This window comes from Mesitornis unicolor, unplaced genomic scaffold (genome assembly GCF_000695765.1).
Source record: "Mesitornis unicolor isolate BGI_N332 unplaced genomic scaffold, ASM69576v1 scaffold6447, whole genome shotgun sequence".
Classification (NCBI taxonomy): Eukaryota; Metazoa; Chordata; class Aves; order Mesitornithiformes; family Mesitornithidae; genus Mesitornis; species Mesitornis unicolor.
In genome coordinates, this window is record NW_010195621.1 from 47539 (window position 1) to 71561 (window position 24023).

Genomic DNA, 24023 nt, shown 5'->3' on the forward strand with positions numbered 1-24023 from the left:
AAGGATTGATGACATACTGACAGAGGCTGAAAAACAGTAAGGTGTACTAAAGTCAGCTTCATCTCGGTGTTTGTATCTTCGTCTGAGCGGATCCCATCACAGCCCAGAAAATGGGAAAGAAAATCAGAAGAGTGCAAAGATGCACGCCAGCACCTTCCACTTGGCAAGGCACAGCCTGAAATTTTAGAAGTGGTGAGGAAGAAAGGCTGCTGGGTTTTGTGTCGAGTCAGCATTGTTCCTCCAGCGATCTCTGCAGGAAGTTACACTCACAGCATGCAGATTCACCACCTTTTCTCTGAAGTCTGACACTTCTGGAGAAAAGGGGAAATGAAAATCAAGCAAAAGGGTATCAAGAAACATAGCAGTGTGCAAAGAGACAAACCTTTGCATGCTGTTGAATCTTGCCATCAAGTCATTCCTCAGCTGCCCACAGAAATGCATGGGTAAGTCCATCCAGGTTCAACCAGATGCTTCCCTACAGAAGTAATTCATTTTCAAAACCCACCAGTATTAAAATCTGAGAGGGATGTCATGATTATTTAGCCTGCTATAACTTAAGATTTCAACCCAGAATCCCCCCATATAGCACAATTGTAGTTTCCAACAGGAAAAAAATAATTAAAAAGGCATGTTTTAACTTTCAGTAGAAATATCCTAACCTAAAATAACCCAGAGAATGAACGTTTCCTTTTCTTTAGACAAGCTCAAAATATATTGAAAGAACATAAGGCGGCTTGCACTTCCATGTTATATTGTCATGCTACATACTCAACTGGTTAGTTTAATTTCATTTATCTAAAACACCAAGATCAAACATGAGAAATCTTGGGAGAATCAGAAGATTAAGGATATTCATTATTAGTGATCAGTTTTTCCTATGTTTTTCTATCCATTGCTTATGTTTAATCTTGTTTTCATCTTGTCAAATTAATTTCCTTGCTATTTCAGAAAAACAAGATCCCAATACCTCTGTGAATGTGTATTTATGCAACCGCCTGAAACCTCCCCTAAGTAGTGGCATCCACTCAGGAAACAAAGTAAGAGATCACAAGAGCAACAGGGCAGTTCTAGAGCAACTGACCAGTCCCCACAGGCCTAGCAGCCAGTGGCAGAGAATGGCTGGAAGGACTGGTGATGGATCAGAACACATTAAGCAAGAAATTATATCGCATCCACATGAATGATTCCATTTCCAAGAAGATGCGCTGCTTTTTTTCAGTCAAATAGAGCAACATGCATCATTTCCCCGGCCATGTAGTCAATCATTTGTGCAGAACATTGCAGCATAGCAGCAAGGAAAGAGGACTTAATGCCAAATCATCAAATTATGTTTGGTAAAACCTTGACATGACAACTCAGTCCAGGGAACATGGAAATAATAAGAGTGGGGAAAAAGAACATAAGTTTGGAAACAACTCTCTCAATTTTTCTTGAAACTGTGTGATCAGCTTTGTCACAAGTATGACCAAAGGAATGATGATGTTAAAAACCTGGGACTGGACTGTGTATTCAGACAGTCTAATAAATGAGTTACCATCACTGAAAGGTACTAGCTGGGGAAAAAAAGGGGGGAAAAAGAAAAACAACAGCAACAAACAAAAAACCCCCACAACACAACAAAGCAAAATCCCACCAAAAGCCAAATGACTGAACCCAAACAAACAAAAAAGCCCCATCAAAACAAAAACCCCAAGTTCTAGGTTTAGAATTACCAGTCCCTAGGTAAACCCCTTCCTTTTAATCTTAATTAGCTATTGTTTAAAGTGTTCAAGCATATTTGTTTATCTTTCATTCAAAAATTCCTTTCTAGCTGGCACCACTTCTGCATACAATTGAAACGACATCATCCTTAACATCATAAAACAGTCGGTCAGGAGGCTTCTGGCACATAAGCCCCATCAGGTGGCATGAAGAACCATTAGAAGTACTACTCCTTAAAAAGACATGCTCAAACAACTGTGCATTAAAGATGGAAACAGTAGTAGGAGCAGAGGCAAGGAAAAAACTGGGAGAAGGGACGGAGAGTCAGAGGAGAAAAGGGGATCTAGACAAATCTCCCCATCTTACCTACATGTGTATGTAATTCCGGATTTTTAGTAAATCGCTCAGCTGACATTTTTGTCTCGGTTTTAAGCATGTATAGATATGTATATAAGCATACATAGAGAGTATATAGAGGAAAAAATTAAGGGAAGATCATCATCAGTATGAAGGACATTCATCAAAATGTTGATGAAATGTTTTGTCCAGACAATCCCTGAACAGATTCAGGAAAACATGGTCAACACATTACTTGATGGCAACTTTGGACGGGATGTCTCCAGGGTTGTATCATCTCTGTTACGGACAAGACAATCAAATGAAAAACTATTTGAAAAAATCAAAGCTAGTTATTGTTTATTTCACAGAACAAAATCTGAAACTACAAAACCAAACGTTGTAAACCTTTGTGTTTGAGTGAGGAATCATGCATGATTTACATTTTACAAGATTTACAAAGATTAGGAATATAAACTCCACATTGGGGAATCTAAGATTTCCATAAATGGTAATTGCTCTAGCCATTTTAGAAATGAAACAAAATCAGTAGTAACTACTACACTGATAAAGCTAAATTGCTCTCGACTTTCAGCACACACCCAACAAACCTATACTACTTACTGAGAAGCTGTAGTAAAGCAGCACCAACATGGGATCACCGTAACAGCTACCTGGTGCTCTTATCAACCTTCAGAACACTCATCAGTACTGTTCCTCCCTCTCCTCAGTAATGGCTGTCCTAAGATAAGAAGGAAGTTTTGCCATGACCTTCATCGCCTCTTCCAGACAAACCCACCTGTGGCCAGCCAGAACTCTAGCAGTTACTGCCAACCACACGTTTCCATTCCAGAGGCCTGCTCCCTGATTTTACCTGATTACATCCTAGAACACATAAACTGTAAGAACTACATACTTGGTCCTCTGTGTTGTGTGAAATTGTGTTGGAATTGAAATTATATCATAAAACGAATTTTTCCCCACGTGGTTGAAAGAGGATGTGCCTAAATAGAGATTTGTTATCTAGCAACTACACCTATGGTTCGGGCCGTAGGAATACTTGAAAGATGAGAGAGATGTTTGCTGAATATCTTGAAAAATCTGTGCATTAGCACAGTTTGAAATATATCTGATGAAGAAACTTCAAATCTTGGGAGCCTTCTCAAGTGGATCTAACTACATTTTACTTCCTTTGCTGCATCCATTTCTATTGTTCCATTTAATAATTAGACAATATTATCTCTTTTCTTGAGTCCCACACTCATCAGTGTAGGTCATCAAATCTTGAGATCTGAAATCTTACACATTGTACAGTGCTTACAAAATAATGTATATAACACTACACATGCACTGAAACTGGTTACTACCGTATTTGCACATGAGAAAATAGCTTTGGCTTAATTCTAATTGCAAAGTTTTATTAAAACAAGGCACATTTTATTTTATTACATTACATTTTACATTACATACTACATTACAATTCATTTTATTACATTACAGTGTCGCATGTTCATTCCATTCTATGTTGGTCACAAGATCCTTTGTGTCACTAGTTCCAGGAACAGCATCACTATTAAAATACAAATTGTTCTCAAAGCTGTCATTTGTTGCTAAGCGATTCTTTCTTCTTTTGTAGAAGAGATAGCCTGCAAGGCCACTTCCAACTAGGATGAGGATGACAGCAATAACTACAGCTCCTGTTTTACCGTGGTTTAGAGTAGGATCCTTCTCGTCCTTTGTCATTGCTGAAACAAATACAAAGAAATCAAGAAGATTCTACATACACTTTATCTGATTACTGGAAACAATTTCTTTAGAAAGCACAAAGTGAAAGTGTTAAATTTCTTTAAAAATAATGAGAGACAAAGGTAGCAATGTAAAATCCATTGAATTTAAAACGCTAACATTGCGTGCTGTACCACAAATCATTATTTTTTAAAATCTGCTTTTGGACACTGAATGAAGTATATTGTATTCTACTACAAAATAATAAGCCCCTTGAAAACAGGTATGGTACTCAGGTATATCAGAAAATGCAAGAGACATAATACAGAATATGATTTATTCTGTTCATGATCTTATATGGGACTATCTTCTGTCTACTTGAAAGACAATATTCTTACCCTTTGTAGGCATTTCAGCTGGTGGCATTTCAGCTGCTGGTGGCACTTCAATTGCTGGCATTTCAAAACATTGAAAAAAAATTTGCATTATTACATTATTCTGTTATTTATTTCTATATTATTTATTACTTATTTCTATATTTGGAACATACTGAAAATCATATTCAGATAAATATATGGTAATACATACCACTAAATAATGAAAACACCTGGGTTTTGTCCATACAAAGCCATATACACCTATCAAAAGGCATAGCGCAATGATCTACTGTCTCATACGTAGGTATTTACATAAACTAGAAGAAAAGAAGAAGCATTAAATTGCTCCACGGAGACAGATCCTGACATCAGTGTAAAACCACAAGAAAATCAACACAGCACCTTTAGGACAGAGATGATCAAACAGAATTATAAATACTTGCAGTATTTGTTATCTTATAGAAACATAGCAAGTGCAGTAAATTTGATTTGCCAAGAGACTTTAATAGCCTACCTACACAAACAATAGAAATCACTCATGAACTCTAAAGTGTCTTAGCAAATATCACATTCAATCTAAAATGTTTGTAGCTCATTTAAAACCTAATATCTGGACCATGAAATCTGGCTTGCTGGGAAAACTGGGTCATTGTTTAAAATAAGATCTACATTTTGCCACGTGGAGATACAATCAATCCAACTAAATTTTGAACCAATGCATCATGTTTTATTCTGAAAACAAATGTGAGTCCAGGAATTTAATTGTTTTACCAATCTCCCCACTTACATTGCCTGATTTCATTAATAATTCAACAATCCCGAGTTCTAAACATTTTCCAGAACTCTGCTGGAATGTCTGTTAGCCAGCTATTTTTACAGCTAGAGAAAAAAAATACTCTATATCTAGCTTTCAAAGTAAAACCAGATATGATTATTTGGATGTTTCTAAGAGTTTCTATAAAGAAAAGTATCTAATAATGCTATTTACGATAATAAGCAGCTTGTTACTTGCCTGCACTATAACCAGTATGCAAATCTGTGGAAAAGAGGGAAACTGAGAGCTCCCTATACCTGCACACTTCTGAAGTTCTTGCTGGAGGCATTGCACATTTGCTACATTACATATCGTGTCCAGTTCTGGGCTCCCCAGTACAGGGGGGAAAGAGAGCTACTGGAAGGAGACCAGTGAAGGAGAACTAGGATGATGAAGAGACTAAAACATCTCTTTTATGAGGAAAGGCTAAGAGAGCTGGAACTGTTTAGCCTGGAAGAGAAAGTTCGGGGGGAATCATATCAATGTATACAAATACCTAAAAGGAGGGTGTAAAAACAACAGAACTAGGCTCTTCTCAGTGGTGTCTGGTGACAGGACCAGAGGTAATGGGCACAAACAGGAAAGTTGAATGGTTGAAAAGGAAAGGTGACCATTAATTTTAACATTCGTTAAAATGCTAGACCGAGAATGAAAAGAGAGCGTCTTTTTGTTTGTCAATCACAATGTAAAAAAACAGGTAGGTAGACCCTGAATGGATGGCTATATCTGACAGTTCTGCAGTATTTCCTGTAGAAGATACAGTCATCATTACCAGCATATGAGTAAGTAAGAATAATTTCGCATGAGAGCAAATTTATAGAAAGGGTAGCAGAATTTCATTTCCAGTCTCGTAAAGGAAGTGGGCATCTTTCAGCTACTACGCACATTCACTATTCTCAGTAAACATTAGTAAGAGATTTTGATATTGCAATGTATGCTGGAAGAAATTATTAGGATGACTTTTAGGAACACATATGAATTAGATGACCTTATTGTCAAATTCACACATTCAATTACTTTGGAACACTTCCAGTTTAGCAGATTCAGACTATGCTATTTGCTTTGTTTTTCATACATTCTTCTACTCAAAACAGGCAAACAGAGACAAAAGGTCTAAAACTGTTCATTAATTCACAATTCATAAATACTCAGTTCAGAGAAACACTACTTCATACACAGAATATGCTGCACGTAAGACTTCTAGAGGGAAATAAGCAAAGGCTATTCTCTGGGCTGAGCAGAGGGGATAGCATAAGGAACGTGTTTTCAAATTGATAAGAGAAATTAATAAAAAAATAAATTAATTATTAAATTATTCAACAATTATCAATCCAGAACAGGCAAATGTGTTAAGTATATACACTAGATACAGTTAAGATAGGAACACAAACTTTTTAAAACAATTCTGAAGGGACTTGAGCACTGGCCAGCACTTCTAATTTCTGACAAGTTATTCTTTCTTTTTTTTGGCATGCAAATGGACATAAGTTGGCATTTATAAAACCTCAAAACACACAGGTAAAATGCACTATGTGTAACAGCCATCTACTAGTACTAGCACACAAGAAGCATACTCCATACATAAAACAAATTCATAATTGTAGCACTTACTTTTTGGCTTTTTACAAACATAGCCTTTGTAGGAAGAGCAATAGATATTATTCCAGTACCCAGAGTTCGCATACATTTCAACGCAGTGCTCGTTTTGTTGAGGGGAAGGTTCTCCTACATTCCAGTTGACAAAATTCACTGGAGAGTTATCTAGCCACAGCCATTCTCCTAATTGGAAAAACATTGAATATGGAAAAACAAGATGGTATTCAGTTCCATCTCGACACCTCCACATTTATTGCCTTCCTGAGAAATCTACTTGTGGCCACTCTTGGAGACAGGCCACTAGACAATTTAGATTTTTGGTCTGACCAACATGGTGCCCTTAAGTTTTTATTCAAATGATACAATACACATTTTTGGAAAACAGCAAGCCAATCTTGCTTACAATGTTACAAAGGCAAGAAAGTTTAAAGAAGTATGTCCCAATATTTATTACAATGGTGCAGTATCATTTATTCAGTTTACAGAAATTACTGATGTTAAAAGATAATTTATCTTCACAAGAAAGCTCTTTATTTCAGTAATTTGTAGGGAGGTTTTGTATTACTCTTTTCAAAGTCCCCCCTGAAGTCTTTCTAAGTAAAATTTTCTTTCATTTGTTTTTCAGTTTCTGCTCCTTCCCACTGACTTTACACGCAAAATTTTCCTTTTTAAAGATCTGCTTCAAAAATCTTGTGATCACTGCTGTTCAGCTATGCTGAGACTTTCTGTCTCTTCCTGTTCCTTTTTTTTCCTTTCTTTCTTTTAATAGTGTTGTTTATTTAGAATAATTTTTGCCCTGGTGTCTCTTAAATTGTACTCAAACAAGCAAATTCTTAGATTCAGCATGAAACCTATGTTTTGTTTTCCTATAAGATTCTTCATCTTTTGCTTTTTTTTAAAAAAAACCACAAAACCTGCTACCCTTTGTGTCAGGGTATGAAATCTGGATACAATTACTTTTCCAAAGATATGAAATTTAGTTATGTTGAAATAATTGTAATTGCTATCTAGTAATACAATGGCACGTACCTGCTGAAGCAGCTTTTGTGTTTATGATCACTGCAAGAATCATCTTGTTCTGCACCTGCTCTAGAACCACTTAAACATTTCATGTGTCAACTATCCACATGAGCAAACCTCAGCTTTTCTTTATGTGTTATGCTTATTAATCATTACTCTCTTCAAATTCTTTCCTCCTTTACTGAAAACTTTCCCTTTTCCTGGTTAAGATTCAATGTAATTGAATATTTGTCTTCTTCCAGGCCAGTTTGTCACTGAAGTGGTTGAGCAAGCAGTTATTAAAAAAACCCTTCAAAACTCAAGAAAACCCCACCCCAAGTCACCTGAACCATTCTGCACTCCTGCCTCTGATGTTGTTATACTGGTACTCTTAGTCTGAACACCACAAGACTGACGTAACTTTTAGGTCTATCATAAAGATAGAAATATCTATTTAATTGAATATTAATTGTATTAATGAAAAAGCAATAATCAGCAAATTTAAGATGTAATTAAAGCAGCCTGTTGCCTGTACTCTTTTACCTTACCTTCCTTACAGCGAGGTAGAAAACAGAAAAACTTGTGATACACAAATCCAAAGACAATTCATTCTTCAAAGTGAAGCTGTTCTGAGGGCCAGCTGTAAGTATAGATGGGTGACCAGTCATCCCAGGATGGGTGCTCCAAAGACTAGAGCTGATGTTAGCCACATAATTCTCTAGCTCAAAAATTAGAGTATCTGAGTGCTATCAGCTCAGGGTCTCTCTGCTTTTGAGAAGAATCATCTGACTTGAACTGAACTCCCAATATGGTCCCATCTGTACTCTGCTATATGCATCTTTGTGCCTTACTTTACTGTGAACTGCTTTTCTTGCTTTAAGATGAACATTCTGTACCTAGTCTTTCTGTTATATATTAGTGGCCATTGCTTGATTACAATTGACCAGCTTCCCCTACGATGATAATATATTACCTTTTCTAGTTTCAACTTTTATGTATTACAGAATTATAACGTGAAATTTTCAACACCCATGTCAGACAGTTTGTGACAATTATTCACCAAACAAAAAGATGTCAAAAGTAAAGAAATTACCATCCACATTTCTGTACAATCCTGTCCAAAAAGTTGATGTTTTACTTTCAAGTGGTTCAATGGTGTATGCCAGAAAGTTGGCTTCAGCTGAGTCTTCAATCGATACCAAAGAGGCACCTGGAAGACACAGAGAAAAATTAAAAATCTCTTAGAAACATAAGTTTCACAGTAGAAAGTATTCTTATTGTCCTGTCAAATGTCAGTCTTAGTTTTGCCACTGATTACCTGTGCCAAATTCCAAACAGAATTTGAAGTTCAAAACAGAAACTAACTTTGGATAATAGCTTATGAAGGACTCTGACATTGCTGCTGATATATTTCTTATCATTTCCATGACATTGCACTAGCATTTTGTTTGTTTCCTCATCCACTTGGAAGTAACAACATGACTGAACAACAGTTCTAAGCAAATTACAACAGGCAATATGGTATTGAGCATAAATTTCTACTGATGGGTTACTATTTAAAATAAAAAACCCCACACCTCTTAACAAAAGTTTTTAGTAAAAAGTATGTATAACTTCAGTCTGTACACCATGTAATTTTCCATATTAATGTTTAAATGTTTTATGAGCCTTTCTATAGCTCATTTATAGTGCAGACTTTGCTGACTTTCTGAAGCACAGTCCTTAGTGCAACACTTTAACCAAGTCTTGTTTGTTTTCCTACATTCTCATTGTAGCCATCAGAGAAAGAAAGATCCTCTTGGTCATTTGTTAGCCCAGTTAGTGTAGTATCCTGTTAGTCATCCACATACAACAACACTATGCATTCTGCCATACTGATTCATTCTGCATGATGCTCTAGCGAAGTCCGGAAGTCACAGTATGACACAGCAGACAGAATGAGCTACACAGCTTTGCATGGAGTGGCATTAAACAGTGGAGAAAGTGCATCTTCAGTTCTCTTTAGTGTGGGGCTGGAATCCAGTCAATAGGATGGAGCAATAGCTGTGTTTGGCACTTGACTGTTTTGATTTGGCTGTTGAATTTTTGAAAGTATTTTTTCTCAGGTAAGGAAGGTACAATGACAGAGAACGAAAATACAAAACTCATTTGAATCACTGCTGAGCTACTGAGAAATTCTGCTATGGTTCAGAATAAATAGATGTATAATTGGGAAACGTTCAACTGCAAACAGAACCCAGAGTGCAAGCAGGGACAGCAGAATATAAATGAACATGGAATGTTCCTCTTTTTTCACTGTAGTCTTTATGCTTTTCTAATTGTTCCTCTTTTGCTGAATGGTATCAGATGTTTGGTTACTGTTAGGATGTGATAAAAAGCTTCACTCCACATCCACAAGGGAGCACAGAGAGACAATGGCAGATAAGGGACCCCATTCCCTGGCCCATCACGGGAGCCATCAGCCCATCAAACACCAATCTCCACAAGCCCAGAGGAGCGAAGAGGCACAATGGCAGGGGAAGAACCCAAATCACGGACTCAGAGGATGGGACATCCTGCTCAGGCCACTCCTAGGGCTGCCACAGGACAGCCTCAGCCCTAGTGTCCAGGTGTGAAACTCAAGACAAGTAAACGTCAGAGTACCTTTTCAGACTGAGGGGAGTTATCGCCTAGGGGTATGGGACACATGATGGGATACAGAAGAGCATTTCAAGATTGCACAAGACTTATTATGAGATGTTTAGTGAAGGAACCAATGGCAAGGAAAAGGATGGACCTAGATGATTTGGGAGGAACAAGGATGTGGAAACAGAGGGATTAGGGGATAAAAAGACTGGACATGTGCGAACAGTTTGCTGGTCAGTATGGTTGTCTGGCCACATCCTTTGCCTGATCTTGGCAGAGAGTTCTATCTTCACATTAAACTCTATTTCTAACTATTTTCATGGGTGAAAGACTTCACTCTGTTTGCATGTGCGAGCATGGGGGCCTAAATATCAGCAACTGGAGTGGGACTATGAGTCAGAGATCCTTGTGTCCGTGATGCCAGCAATTGGAGCAAGTGCAGGTATACAAGTGAGTGTGTGATCACTAGGAAATATCAAGTCAGCCTAGCTAGCAAGTAGGCAAGCCAGCTGTGCCTGTGCATCACCAAGGGTGAGAACCAGGTGAGTACCAGCCAGATGCTGGAGGGGGCTGAAGGATGAGACCCACCGGTGTGTATGCATCTCTAAGGGTGAGATCAAGGAGAGAATGGCTACTGGGGTGCCAGGGAAGTTGCAGCTAGCTCTATATGTGTGTATGCCTCTGTGTGTCTTCATGGGTGGGACCACGGGGATTGACTACTGGAGGGACCAGTGTGCATGCATGGTGGGGACAGGGTCTGTACCAGCAAGAGGAGTCAGGCTGGTGGCAGTGGGGTCTCATATTTCCAGGTCCCAGCAACTGAGGACACTGAGATCCATGGGTCAGCTACTGGGAAAACTGAGTGTCTGAGCCCAGCTGCTGGAGGGATCCACATTGTATTTCTTCATATATTCCCACTACCTGACCTGCATCCTGACCAACAGGAGAAGGGAATACAGTAAGGGTGTTGGTGAAGATTGTGTTCATGTGAGTGCTCTGTTTGTCTGCCTGTGCTGATCTGTGTGGCCAGCCATGAACAAATGTATAGATGTGGTGTGTGTGTGTGTGCGCGCGTGCGCCTACAGGGAACATGTTCTCAGCCTTGTCACTGGTTGGACTTGGGAGCACAGAGCCATGGCAACTTTGCCTCTGCTGGGCTGCTGGATTCAGCCCGCACTAACCATTATCATGAAAGATTGAGAGTAGCACTGAAGGGAAGAGGATGTCAGTGATGAAGTCTTAAATATGCTAGCATTCAAATTTTAAATTCCATATAATGGCAGTGGCTTACTGCACATGCTGAAACAAATGGTCAGTGCCTATTTTCAGGAATCTTAGTTCAACAGAAAAAAAGGCAATTCTGATGTAACTGCAGATTACAACAAAGATGTGGGACAGCTGCAGACAACCTGAGTCAGTGAGCAGAGGCACCTGCTATCACATGCAACATCATCATTCAGTTCCTCTCAAACTTCACCTTAAAACTCTCTCATTTATTTGCCCCACTATTCTTATTGAAAGTTTGTTTCAGAAACTCAGTCCTCCAAAGAAATGTTATTTAGTTTCTCACACAAGCTTATTCAAAATTATAATCTTTCCACTTAGAGCAGAGAACTGCAGATAGCAAACAACAGCTGTTATGTGCACAGTTGTCTAGGTCCTTCTGACTATGCATAACTAAGAACATACCTTGCAGCTTTCAAAGACTGAGCATCTGTCAAGTCAACAAAAGAACTCAGTAGACTATGGAAAAGTAACAATTGTCATAATCTTAAAGACTGAGCTACAGCAAGAGTATTCTATTACAGAGACTTTTATATGTTTAAAAGAATATTATCAAGTATCTTCATCCAAATGTTATACAAATGTTGATGTGGAGACTATAGTAAGATTTAAAGAACACATACTCAAAAATACTAGTTTCTCAGAATAAAGCTGGTAACACACTAGCTCATAAGAACCCAAGAATGAACCTGAATACCAGCAGAAAGAGTGAGATTCTCACCCAGCTCTAGGTATCTATATTTGACATGATATTTTGGTAGGTTTATTATCAGTAGAGACATAGTCAGTGGAGTTTAGGGTGCAATTCACCTGATCAAATATCAATATATACTTCCAGTGAAGATGCATCTGTATTCAGTTCCACAACAGCATGAACAAGGTCTCTGCAAACTATAATGGGAGGTTAGAGCATTGCCACCTATTCTATAGACACTAATAGTATAGACATATGAAGTCTAGCATAATGAATCTTAGATCACTTTCCCAGCATAGAAAGTTGTGAGAATGAAACAAACCAACAACTCTACTTTACTAAAGTATTATCCATCCTAGAGAGCTGTAACTTTCAGCCCAGTAGCATAAAACTACAATAATCAAGGGGCAAATTAGATCAGGAATACAAAAGATATAAAATGCCACTAAAATAAGATTTAGTGACTGCTGTGGATGAGGCTGACTACCTCCTAGTAGGGTCAAAGGACAAAGTTTACACTTTTGTGATATCTACTCCAGACCACACAGCTCCTCTAATATCTGGTCCCATACACATGAAAGACAGTGTGTACCACTCATAGACAGCTGTTTTCCATCTTGTCCCGAATTAAGGCAATAACTGGATGCAACTGTCTCGTCTGACACTTGTATCCTTGAAATCATAAAATTACACAGCACATGTTCATCTTTCCTCAGAGAGGAAAAACAAGTAGAAAGATGTGCTCTTTGATTAAGGAGGATACTTACCCAGTCGAAGACATTCTAAAGATGCCTGGGGCCAGTTTCTTGTAGATGAAGATTCAATGTAGTAGCAATGACCTCGGAAAGGGACCCAAGCCTTGTGACCTTCTGATTCAGGGCACCTTCCTGGAAGCTGAGGTGGCTCAGTGGGAGGTTGAACTGATTAAAAAAATTTTTTTTAAAAAGCACAAAGTTTAAAGAAACAGCTTCTTATGCATTCTCTTATGAACAGATTATTCTAAATGAATGTTGGAAAACACACTCAGGTCTTTAAAAGACTGTAATTTTGGTAGTCTACATTGCTTACTATGACACAACAACAGGAAAAAGTCCTAAATCTATGAACAAAAAGTACTGCAACTGTAGTCTCAAGAAACCTAATTCTGCAAAGAATCCACCTATACTTTTATCTTTTAACACATTTTTAACTTCAGCTGAACTCTTTTCTCACAAACGTATTTTTACACCTGACTGGTTTGCTGAATTAGGGCACATATGAACTTGGTCGTATGGGCTGTGACCTAATATGATGCAATGCAGAAGGCATTATGAGATGATAGTAATAGGAGTTTCAGGTAAAAAACATAAGGGAACAAGGGCTGAAGAAGTATCCTTAAACATTTCAATACCACCTGTAGTTCGTTATTCAAAACCTGGAAAGCTGTAATAAGTAAACATTCCTTGTGGCACCTCATGGTTTGGTCACTCAGCTCTCGCCCCTTCAACACTATACCTGTGTGACTACTACTTAACATACATTTACTTCTGATTTTTAGGAGTTTTGGTCTTTCATACTTACTCAACATCAAAGTAAATAGCAGAGTAATGCAAGTCTAAGCTTTGCAAAATATATCTAACATTATCAATGTAAAGTGATGGCTATTCACAATCGCTCTTTCTTAATGTGTTCACTTTCGTTTTAAAGCAGTCCTGTTCAACCCAAATAAATTTTAATGAATTAATCTCTTTAGCTCTTGAAATAAAACCCAGAATCAATATATATGACAGCAGACTACTCAGCACAATGAACTCTATACAGATAATCACTGTCATTACAATGGTTAGATTCAAGTTCTTACCATCGGGTTTTTTGCAAACAGAGAAGTAACTCTCATTGCAGGACCCTGTCTTCCAGGCTCCAGCAATGTCTAGATAGACACAGCCTATCTTCTGCTTTGGCTCCCCTTCAGCCCATTTAGTGTACTTCATTCTCCAGCTATCAACCCATTCATAACGCCCATCGGTCTAAGAACAAATCAAATCAACAGGAATTATTAAACTCCAAGCATTAACCATTCCTTCACCAGTCAAATGTCTGTCTATGCAGTACCTTGTGCTAGAAGTTGGGTTTTTCTTAGAAATGAATGACAAATACAAATGGCTCAAACTTTTAAATTTATCTTGTGACAAGCAGCTATTCATTAAGAAATACAGTAATGCAACAAAAGCTTCTCAGCAAAAGCAAACACACAGTAAGTGACAATGAATTAATTTTTAACTTAATAAAATTGCTAAGTTGGGACTAATAAAAATTTTATTTAAAATAATTTGTAGGAGTATGATGACTAGTTTTTAGTCATTATTGATTTACCCTCAAATTTCAAGAATGTAGACTATTTTAACTTAAAGTATATTTAAAAACTTAATCATTTCCCATCAAAGCTCGTGAACTCAGTGAATCATCCTGCTGACTAGGTTAGAAGAATCTTTTGGGTTTTAGGAAGTGGTGTATTATGTTCACTCATTTATATTTCTTTCATGTGCTCAGCCAAATGGAGTGAATGTGGGACAAGTGTCTGTGCCAAGAAGAAAGGGTGGTGTATTTTAACATCCAGAAAGTATCAAAATATCAAAGAACTGGGAGAGGGGAGACAAATAAAGTTAATTTAGGTTAACCAATTAATTATTTGGCTATCTATCCTCAAAATAGTCATAGCAACAGCGCCTTAATCTATTTCTGAAAATCAGGTATTGACATTTACAATAAATGCATTCCACTGTACATCTTTAGATATGTGGATTTTATCTTAAATACACCATATATACAAAGAGATATTTCAAGATGCTAGCCTAATATATCTTGTTTGGAAGTACACAGAGTTATACTACAGAAAAAGTGTGAAAAATGTGTAATATATACAACTCAGTTCCTGATTTGTCCATAACAGAAGCAGCATCATGTTCAAATAGTTCGATATTCTTACCACGTTACTGTTAAGACCGATCCACGTAGGCACCCCATACTTTAATGTCTTTAGCCACAGGAACGAATGACTGTAGGGGTCTAAGACACTGGAAAGGTCAAATTGATCACGTTTGCAGTTTTTTCGTGCATCCTCCCATGTCATTTTGGTATAGACAAACAAATAACTACTGTTACCATAACGTATAATGCTGGATGGGGATGAACTTGTAGAAGGCAGAAACTCAGCATCTGTAAAATAAAGGGTGAAAAAAATTACTCATATCCTTGTTCGAAATGGGATTATGATTCCACTGTTGCAAACAGAATTAAACAAAAAGCCTTTTTTCTTTATTTCATATTGTCTGACATTTGATCAGCATGGGTTACGTGTGCTATTCTTTAAGTCAGCATCAGTAGTTAAAATCAATTACAAAGCTGCAGAAAGGAAAAGAGCTGCTTAAAGCAACCTCTGTCAAGAAGCAAAGGAGCATTTTGTATAATCCTCCAGAATAGTAGTACTGAAAAGAATCAGAGTTACATTAGGTCACAATTTATTTAACAAAATGGGTTTTTTTCATCAAATACTTTGCAGAAACTGTGTTGTTTTCCAGGGATTGTTTTTTTTTTCTGCAAAAGAAAAGGAAAATTCCACAATGGACCAGTCCTTAAAAATCAATCAGATATTTAAAACAAATTTTTCATTGCTTTTTAATTTCACCTTCTTGGAGGTGAATCAGATCAAGTTCAGTGCAGGTGAGTTACAGTCACACTCCAGACAGTTGCATGTACTCCAGGTGCATGTACAAGGCAGTATTTTCCAAAACATGTTTTGAAACCAAGTGTGTTCAGATAATGACAGACAAAATCATGGAACAAATATCATGTCAAGGGTCATACTAAACACAAAGATGCAGACACAAATTTGAGCTCAGGAAGTAGTAACATGGCAGTTACTGGGAAGGGTCAGCTGAGAGTAGTGACTCTTAACAGGATCCCCAACACTTACGACCCTTGTGTTCCTGCCTGAAAAACAATTTGTGGATGTATCTTTATGGAAAGTGAAATGATCTTGAAATCCACACACCCAAGCAATTCCCGGAAAAACCATAAGGTTTGATAGAGTTTTAACTAAAAAGACAAGTACCTGCATTAATTTGGCATACATATCCTCTGTTGTTATCACAGCTCTCATCAGCCCACTTCCCTGCTTCCTTAACAGGATTGTTTCTCATGACAACACAATCAGCCTTAAGGTAAAAAGATATAAAATCAGTTACAAATAGCTACTGGAAGCAAATATGAAACTTTTGTCCCCCTTTTACATCTTCAGACACAAGCAATGCTGTAGTTCTGCTCTCATATCCTTATAGCATTTAACAGCGTAAGTTTTATAATGTGGTCACTCTGCTCCTCTTGCACTTCACAAATTTCTTAATGTTGCACTGTCTCTTGTGCAACATTAGGGTGGATAAGCATACCAGAGAAATTCTGTTATTCTTATATCTCCAGGCATAAAGCATGGAGAGAAGGAAAGTCACAGACAATTTAAAGAGAAGTGAAATCAACTATTTTAGAAAAGACCAGTTAACTTGGCCTCAGAAAAAAACCCCTGCACCCTCAATGGGCAATGTAACATTTCTGACATATCAATTTTTTCAAATTTATTGTTGCAAGCTGTAATAATACACAACAAAATTAGAACTGCTCCTTCCCAAAGGCAGCCATTGATCTGTCAGATGCTGTCCTCACAGCAACATTTCAGCCTCTCTGACATGGCCATGATAGCTAGAACCTATGTTAGCACATATTAAACAAACAGTGATGAATGCAAAAGGCTGCATGGGTACAAATGGTTTTGTGCAATGAGGCATCCATATTTATTTTATTCTATTTACTTATTCGATTTTCCTGTCCAGAAGGAGATGCATAGAGAAACACTCCATCTGTGAGTGAAATGCATTCAGATTTAAATTTTTCAAACTGAACAGTTGCGTAATATTTTGTATGCAACAAATACTAACTATTTTTTAGTTAATAATAAGATAACTTATTTTTAGCTAAGGTCAAGTAAAATTAGAAATAAATCTGAAATTTATAAAATAGAGACTTCATAAGTTTTCACAGAAGGCGTCATAGAAATCCTATCACTTCTCATAAAAAGAGAAATATATATATTGTTCCTCCCAGAAGTAACATTTTAAAGATGCTTTCTCTTTTGAACTCTGAATTCTCCCAAACTTTCTTCTTTTTTTTGTCCTTTTTAAGGACACTATAGACAAAAATGAGATTTCTACATTAAAAATGGCATTCAAGAGAAATAGAGCTAGTACTCTAATGTGCTGTAGTTCCACAGCACAGAACCAGCTAAACACATAAGATCAGAGAGAGGAACTCTATGACTTATCAGATCAGTTTGTACAACAGAGAAATAGGGGAAGTGATTTTCTTTATTTTTTTCCATGAAAACTGAATGGCTGTCTTTTTATAGAAGCATGTCCTTTCTGCAAATGTGACTGACAGAATTTCAGCTGTTTGAGGGGAACGTTTGTAAGTGCCGACTGAGAAACCTGCTAAGTTCAGGCACAACTGTGGTCAGATGAGTAGGAGGATGTGCTCATTCAGTGTGCTTAATGCCATGAGGCAGGAATCCCATCGTTCTCCTTACCAGAGCCTGTGAGAGAATGCAGAGTGGACACAGCGGCAGTGTAGCCTTCACGAACACAGAGAACTGAAATCTGAAACCAGTCTTTGTACGAACACTCCACAGATCCTGTCACCAACTAATACCACAATTGGACTAGGGCTCAAAACCATTCACTTTATTTTGATTTATATTTGACATGTATAAAAGTAGTAAGTCAAGCAGTAACATGTCAAATCCCAACACATGAAATTTAAAATCAAATTTCAGTGAACAATTTGTGATTGCTATTTACCTGGCCATTATATGAGTATATATCCATATGTCCTGATGGATAGCCTTTAGCCCAGTTTGTAAAGTAAACTCCTGTTCCATCTGTCCAGAGGAACCTCATTTCATGATTTACATCATTTAATCCAATCCATGTATCAGCAACAAAATCTTTCATATGGAAGGTGAGGAAAGCTAGAGTAAAAAAAAAAGGCAAAGAAAAAGAGAAATACTCTTAATGAAGGACAACTGAAATGTCTGTCCTCACTAAGATTGGTAATATTAAGTATTTCTTCTGAAATACAGAACACTTCATTGATGACAACACAAGCTGGTAAGATGAAAAGGAGATGACTTTTGAGTTTAATGAACAGGGAAGCAGGTATATAGCTGTGGCTTTGGGCAAAATACTTCAGCTAAGTATCTAACCGGTACTGGGATGAATCCCAAAAGCATGACAGAGATACTTTTTATAATGTTTCAAGACATTTTTGAATCCTATTTCCACTAAGGAGACTAAGTCTCTATTGACGAAGAAATTCACAGCCATGTAGATCACATCCATTTTTTATAATCCTACCAGAGTGTTTACTGCCCAATGGCATCAGAGGCACTGCTGAGCACCTACCACTCGTGCCTCTGCACAAGTAGTGCTGTTATAGAGCTGTGAGTGTTTCCTCTCTCCCTGAGACACCTGGGCAACAGCCTGCACTGTCTTAGCAGGGAGCAGAATGCACAGGTGACATCTTTAAAATGAGTCCCAACAGAACCATTCATCACAAGCAAATCAATTGCCACAGCTTTGCACAGTCCAGGAAGGTGCTTATGTGTCTTAGCTATCGTGGCTAGCTCACAAATAGAGCAGGCTAGGTCAGCTGGCATTCATCAACCCAGTAATCCACAATATATCAAACACTGTGACAAAATGAACATATCATGGCTTTCGCCAACTGCTACAGTCATTATTATAAGCTTACTTTTCTCTGCAAACAATAGATGAATTTCTGTCTGCTCTATCAACCATTCACCTTCCTTTAGTCTTTTAATACAAATGCAACTTACACTTCCAGGAATGAAACACGTAGATTTCTTTGCCAAACGTTAGCATTGCTGTTCTGTCAGAAACTGCAACAGGAAACTCAAGCCTTGTATGCCTACACTGCCAGCTATAACAAGAGTTTTGTGCTAATAGCTTTACTGTTCATTTCTCTTTTACCCACAATTCAAGCCCTGTGCATGAACCAATCACCTGAAATCTGCACTGTAGAAATTATGTTGATAAGAATTTAACTGTGTTTGAAAAGTGAAAGTTTGATTCTTCATCTCTTCACATGTGGAAAACATAAGTAGTACTAAGTTCATGTCAGTAGTCTGAATTCAAACTATTTAAATGCTCAGGCTACAGCACAGACTTATATTACAATGGCTGACTTTGCAGTATGCACTTTTCAGTTCACAAAAAGTATGTGTTATGCAACATCTGTTTCTCATCACTGTAGTATAAAACACTATTTCTAAAAAGAGGGTGACATTAACATCTATCAAAATCTTCCCCAGTTTTTAATTTGAATGTGTGCCATGTTTACTCAGGCATGAGGTAATTTCCCTCTGCTCATCATCCCCAGTCAGGGATGCAGCTCTTAGGTTCATTAAAATAAGCTTCTCTAGTGAAAAGAACGGTACATCTATGTGGTGAGTTGTGGGTAGGTGTATGAGCAGTCAAACCTCCACCCCAAGCTGCCCAGAGACAGCAAGTTCTGATCCTAAAGGTGCTGAGTTAACAGGAAAGCCATGCAGCAAGTTAATGCCACCTAGTGAAACTACACCATTTGGAATGGAACTTGCTGGGTCCAGCTGGCATCATGTGTAAGCAGAAAAAGCACTACTTTGGCTGCCAGGATGAAATACTTTTGTGTGTCTATCTAAGTCAACGTTAAAATTTGATAGATTCAGGTGAAGATTTCATGTAAATTTCTAAAAATTATATGCTTTGGAACAAAATATCAGATGTGCAATCATTACTTAAATTCTGTCCATATTTATATAAATACAACTGCCATCCTACAAAGATTAAATGTCATCTCATCTAGTAGCTAAAAAACTATACACGGTACCTTGCACTTGTTCATTAGGGATAGTGGCCAGGTTTCCTCCTAAATTCATGCAAGCTGTTCGTGCAGCATGCCAAGTGACACGTTCATCTTCTGTAGATCCAAATATTTTGTAACACTAAAATATGAACAAATTCTCTATATATTATCTTTACTCCACATTTCAAGATTGAAAACCACTGCTCTAAGTAAAGCAGGAAGGAAAAAAGCAGTAAATTAATACATTTATCTGAAAAAAAAACAAACACATTCAGCTTAAAATGAGCTTTTTGTGCTAGTCTTTATTCTATCCAAAATTAAAGGTCTCAAGAAAGCATTTTGTTCAACAAGACACATACTAGATTTTATCTGAAATCTCTAGAAAATAAACAAAACCTGACTTTTTAGACAACTTACAGTGGTAAGTTGTATACACAACTGATATCAGTTTGACTATTTATTTTACATTACAAAGCATAATGTATCAGTAAAGTTTAGGAAGGCAAAATGTATTCATTACTAAAAAGGCACTATGGTTTGGTTAAAGAACATCAAGATCAAAGCATCAGTTCTTCAGGAACTGTCTGAACTCCTCAGGAAATGCATATGAAAAGGTTTGAGGAGATGACTAGAGAATGACTTTCATCAACTGCAACTGAATATGCTCATCTGCCACTTCATTAGAAGCATCAAAAAAGCACCTTTACTGCAAGACAGTGGATGGGCATACAAAGAAAAGCATGCAGGCATCAACCAGCTCTCTGCAAAAAAAAATAATATTTTACTCTAATAAGAAAAAAAAAATTAAATAATTCCTTTGTTTTCTATTTAATGCTCTGCCAAACATCTGACATGCACTGTATTTGTTACGGTACCTTATTATGAAAGGAAAGCCAAGTTGGACGACATCCTCTTGGAGTTGAAAGTGTTGTTGGGGGAACTGTTGAATTAATGGAACTGTTGTGCCTTTCACATATGTACGGATTTGGATAACCACAGTTTATATCATTCCAAAATCCTGAATGTAAGATAAATGGGGAATGGTATGATACCACATCCAGAGCTGGTTAAATGTAAATCAGTTCCACTGACTCCTACAGAAAATGCTTTTTGTTGGAAGGTAAGACAAAATCCCCAGAGTGTCTCAGTCTATTATCATACTATATCAGCATCTAGGATGAATATGTCACTTTATACACAGTGTAATTACAGAATGTTAAAAGCAGTGTAGAACCAGGTACTAGAAATATCAATTTTATAGTGACACATTAGGCCAATTTTAACAAAAAATATAAAACATTGTATAGTTGTATGGCAACCACAACCACAGACCTCTATGAGAGCTTCCCCAGGCTAGGTTTAAAGTTAACACACGAGCACAAAACAATTAAGTCTTGAAAATAGTACTATGGTCTACTTCTATAACATTTTGCAAAGGAGCAAAAGAAAAGAGGGAGGAAGGAATGCCTCTCAGATGAAAAAAAGTTGTGATACAAACACAAACAAATAATGAAATTCAGGAACAAACATACAAAACTCACCTAAATTCTTGTACATAACTACACAGTTTTCATCATTATTTGCAAAGTTAGGTTCATGTGGTGCCCATGCCAAATAATTCACTGGAGTGCCATCTATCCAGCTGAAGAAAAACAATCCACCAAAACACTTCTTTAACATACAAATAAATTATTTCCATATTACAAAAAGTAATTTTGCAATGTGTTTAATATAGCCATTCATAGTTTAAGGTGTACAAGGTTGTTTGATCAATTTGCCTCTTGAGTTAATTGCACTAAACTTTCTCTCTGCACAAAGATGTAGGTGTATGTGTTGAAGTTGTGTTTAAGCACTGTGTTTAAGCACTAAGCTGACAGTTTTGCAACGGATAGGACAATACTTAAAATAACCATTTGGGCCAATGTGAAAGCCAGACATCATTTCAGCATTAGAGAGCCTAGATGCTCACGATTTCCCCCAAGTCATACATTCCCTGTGCCTATTACAGAGCCTACCTTGCCCGTTGGTCAACACTCAGCTGTAAACCAATGAAATATGAATCCTCTTTGCCATTTTTCAAGATCTAGAATAGAAAAATTAAAATTGTATAAATGTCTTCTTTTTATCATAGAAATCTATTACATTAATAATGAGTAATATATGTCTGAATGAGAGAGGATATGAGCTGCTATATTCTCTCTAGCTACAACATTTAAGTTAAAGCAGCTCACAGCTGACAGTCCACAGTCAAACTTCACCATTGGCCAAAAGTTGGCCACTACACCAACACTTCTCATAATCTCACTTGAAAGTCGCTGAAATCAGCAACTCTTGCACAGTCCCTGCAGTGGACATCATCTGACAAATTTATTGCAATGGACAAGCCTTCATACAATTAGGATATAAACTGATATGGGTCCTTTGTGTCATCTCACTGCCACTCTTCAGCCAGTTCAGGAAAAGTTTTGTGTAGTTAAAATCTGACTTCTAAGTACATTCCTGATTAAAATAAGTTGGCCTCAAGACAGTATAAACAGGCAGCCAACCCCAGTCACCTAGGAAATAGCATTTAAAAGCTCTTTCTCATGGCATAATCCATGCCTCAAAATGTTATTCCTGCATAATTATATTCTCCCCACAAGAAGAAGGAGGCAAAGGAGCGAACTTGAGGACCGAAAAGAGCCTGCTAGGTAGACTACATCCCAGATACACTGACAAAATCAAAAGTCAATGTTTTTAGTGCTGAATGTGAGCCAATACCTGTTTTGACCCACTACTTAAAGATATCTTGAGTTTATCTGTTGATAAACATTACTTTCAGTTAACTCACCTGCCTTACAGAGTTGTAGCTCACAAGTATAATAGTTCTTGCTAAAATGAAGCCACAGATCATTAGAAGAATTAAGACTATCTTGGCACATTACCAGTTGCAGATAGATATAATATGCTGTAACTGCCACATTGAATAAGAAAAGCAGATCATCATCTGTTTAATGTTTACTGTGCTTATTTCAACACAAAATACCAAACCAAAATTGTCCCCATTTCAGCTATGAAAAAGATCTTTAAAAATGTTTGTTCTTCATGTTAATCTGGCTTAATGCTACTGAAATTTCACTATCGTAAAACTTGTAGGGAGAACACCAGGGTGAAATGGATTTGTGCCTATGCTCATTTGTTTTGGATGATTTATTCCATAGTACTAATGATTTTTCTTACATATCGCCAGAGGAACTTTCTTTCACTTTCACTCTCAATGATGGCAAGGTCTCCAAAGTTACTTTTGCAGAACTCACGACCTTTTTCCATAGGAACACTCTCCGTGCTGAAATAATATTGTTTGTCTTCATTTATAATCCATCCATCCTCAGATGTCTTGTATTCTGTAAGATAAATGGTAAGCTAACTATAGTGTTCCTGAGACACAAGATATTCTTATTAGTAAAATTTCAAAGATGCTTTTAAACATACACACACACGAATAGTAATGGCAGTAACACTTACTGGGTGCAGGAGATTCTGTTGGTTCAGGCTTTACACTTGCCCCTGTAAGAAAAATAGATTTATTTTGATTGTAGACTTTCTGCTGTGATCATTTACTATATTATGATTGATAGTCACGTTTTTGTATTGACATTGACTTTTACGATTAGATTTAACACCAAAAACTAGAAGGAACTAAATAGCCTAAATATCTTATTTTTTGTATGCTATTCAGTTTTAAACACATATTCTTGCTCCCTGAGGTTATTCCTTATTTCAAGGTATTAAAATTTACCTGAACTAAGTAATTATTTTTTGTATTCACTGGATGCAGAAAACTTTCTGTCCCAAAGCATTAACTCTACTAAGAGAGTCCTGTATCTCCCTCTCTCTCCTTTCCCCAGGTCACTCATACATGAATTCTGGCTTAAACCAGAAGCAG

The 24023-nt window shown here is 37.2% G+C and overlaps 1 protein-coding gene across 1 annotated transcript in view; it reads right to left on the bottom strand.

Annotated features, from left to right (window-relative positions):
• Positions 1-3411: 3411 nt before the first annotated feature.
• LOC104543545 (macrophage mannose receptor 1-like) overlaps positions 3412-24023 on the bottom strand; it is a gene marked incomplete at its 5' end in the record, with an annotated part of 29228 nt that continues 8616 nt past the window's right edge. Inside the window, 15 exons of the mRNA XM_010188182.1 lie at positions 3412-3782; positions 4161-4214; positions 6565-6732; positions 8642-8758; positions 12919-13071; positions 13992-14157; positions 15117-15346; positions 16242-16344; positions 18034-18203; positions 20123-20237; positions 20974-21116; positions 21640-21740; positions 22114-22181; positions 23318-23481; positions 23603-23644. Of these exons, the coding sequence (XP_010186484.1) occupies positions 3532-3782; positions 4161-4214; positions 6565-6732; positions 8642-8758; positions 12919-13071; positions 13992-14157; positions 15117-15346; positions 16242-16344; positions 18034-18203; positions 20123-20237; positions 20974-21116; positions 21640-21740; positions 22114-22181; positions 23318-23481; positions 23603-23644 (2045 nt within the window). The remainder of the gene's footprint in view (positions 3783-4160; positions 4215-6564; positions 6733-8641; positions 8759-12918; positions 13072-13991; positions 14158-15116; positions 15347-16241; positions 16345-18033; positions 18204-20122; positions 20238-20973; positions 21117-21639; positions 21741-22113; positions 22182-23317; positions 23482-23602; positions 23645-24023) is intronic.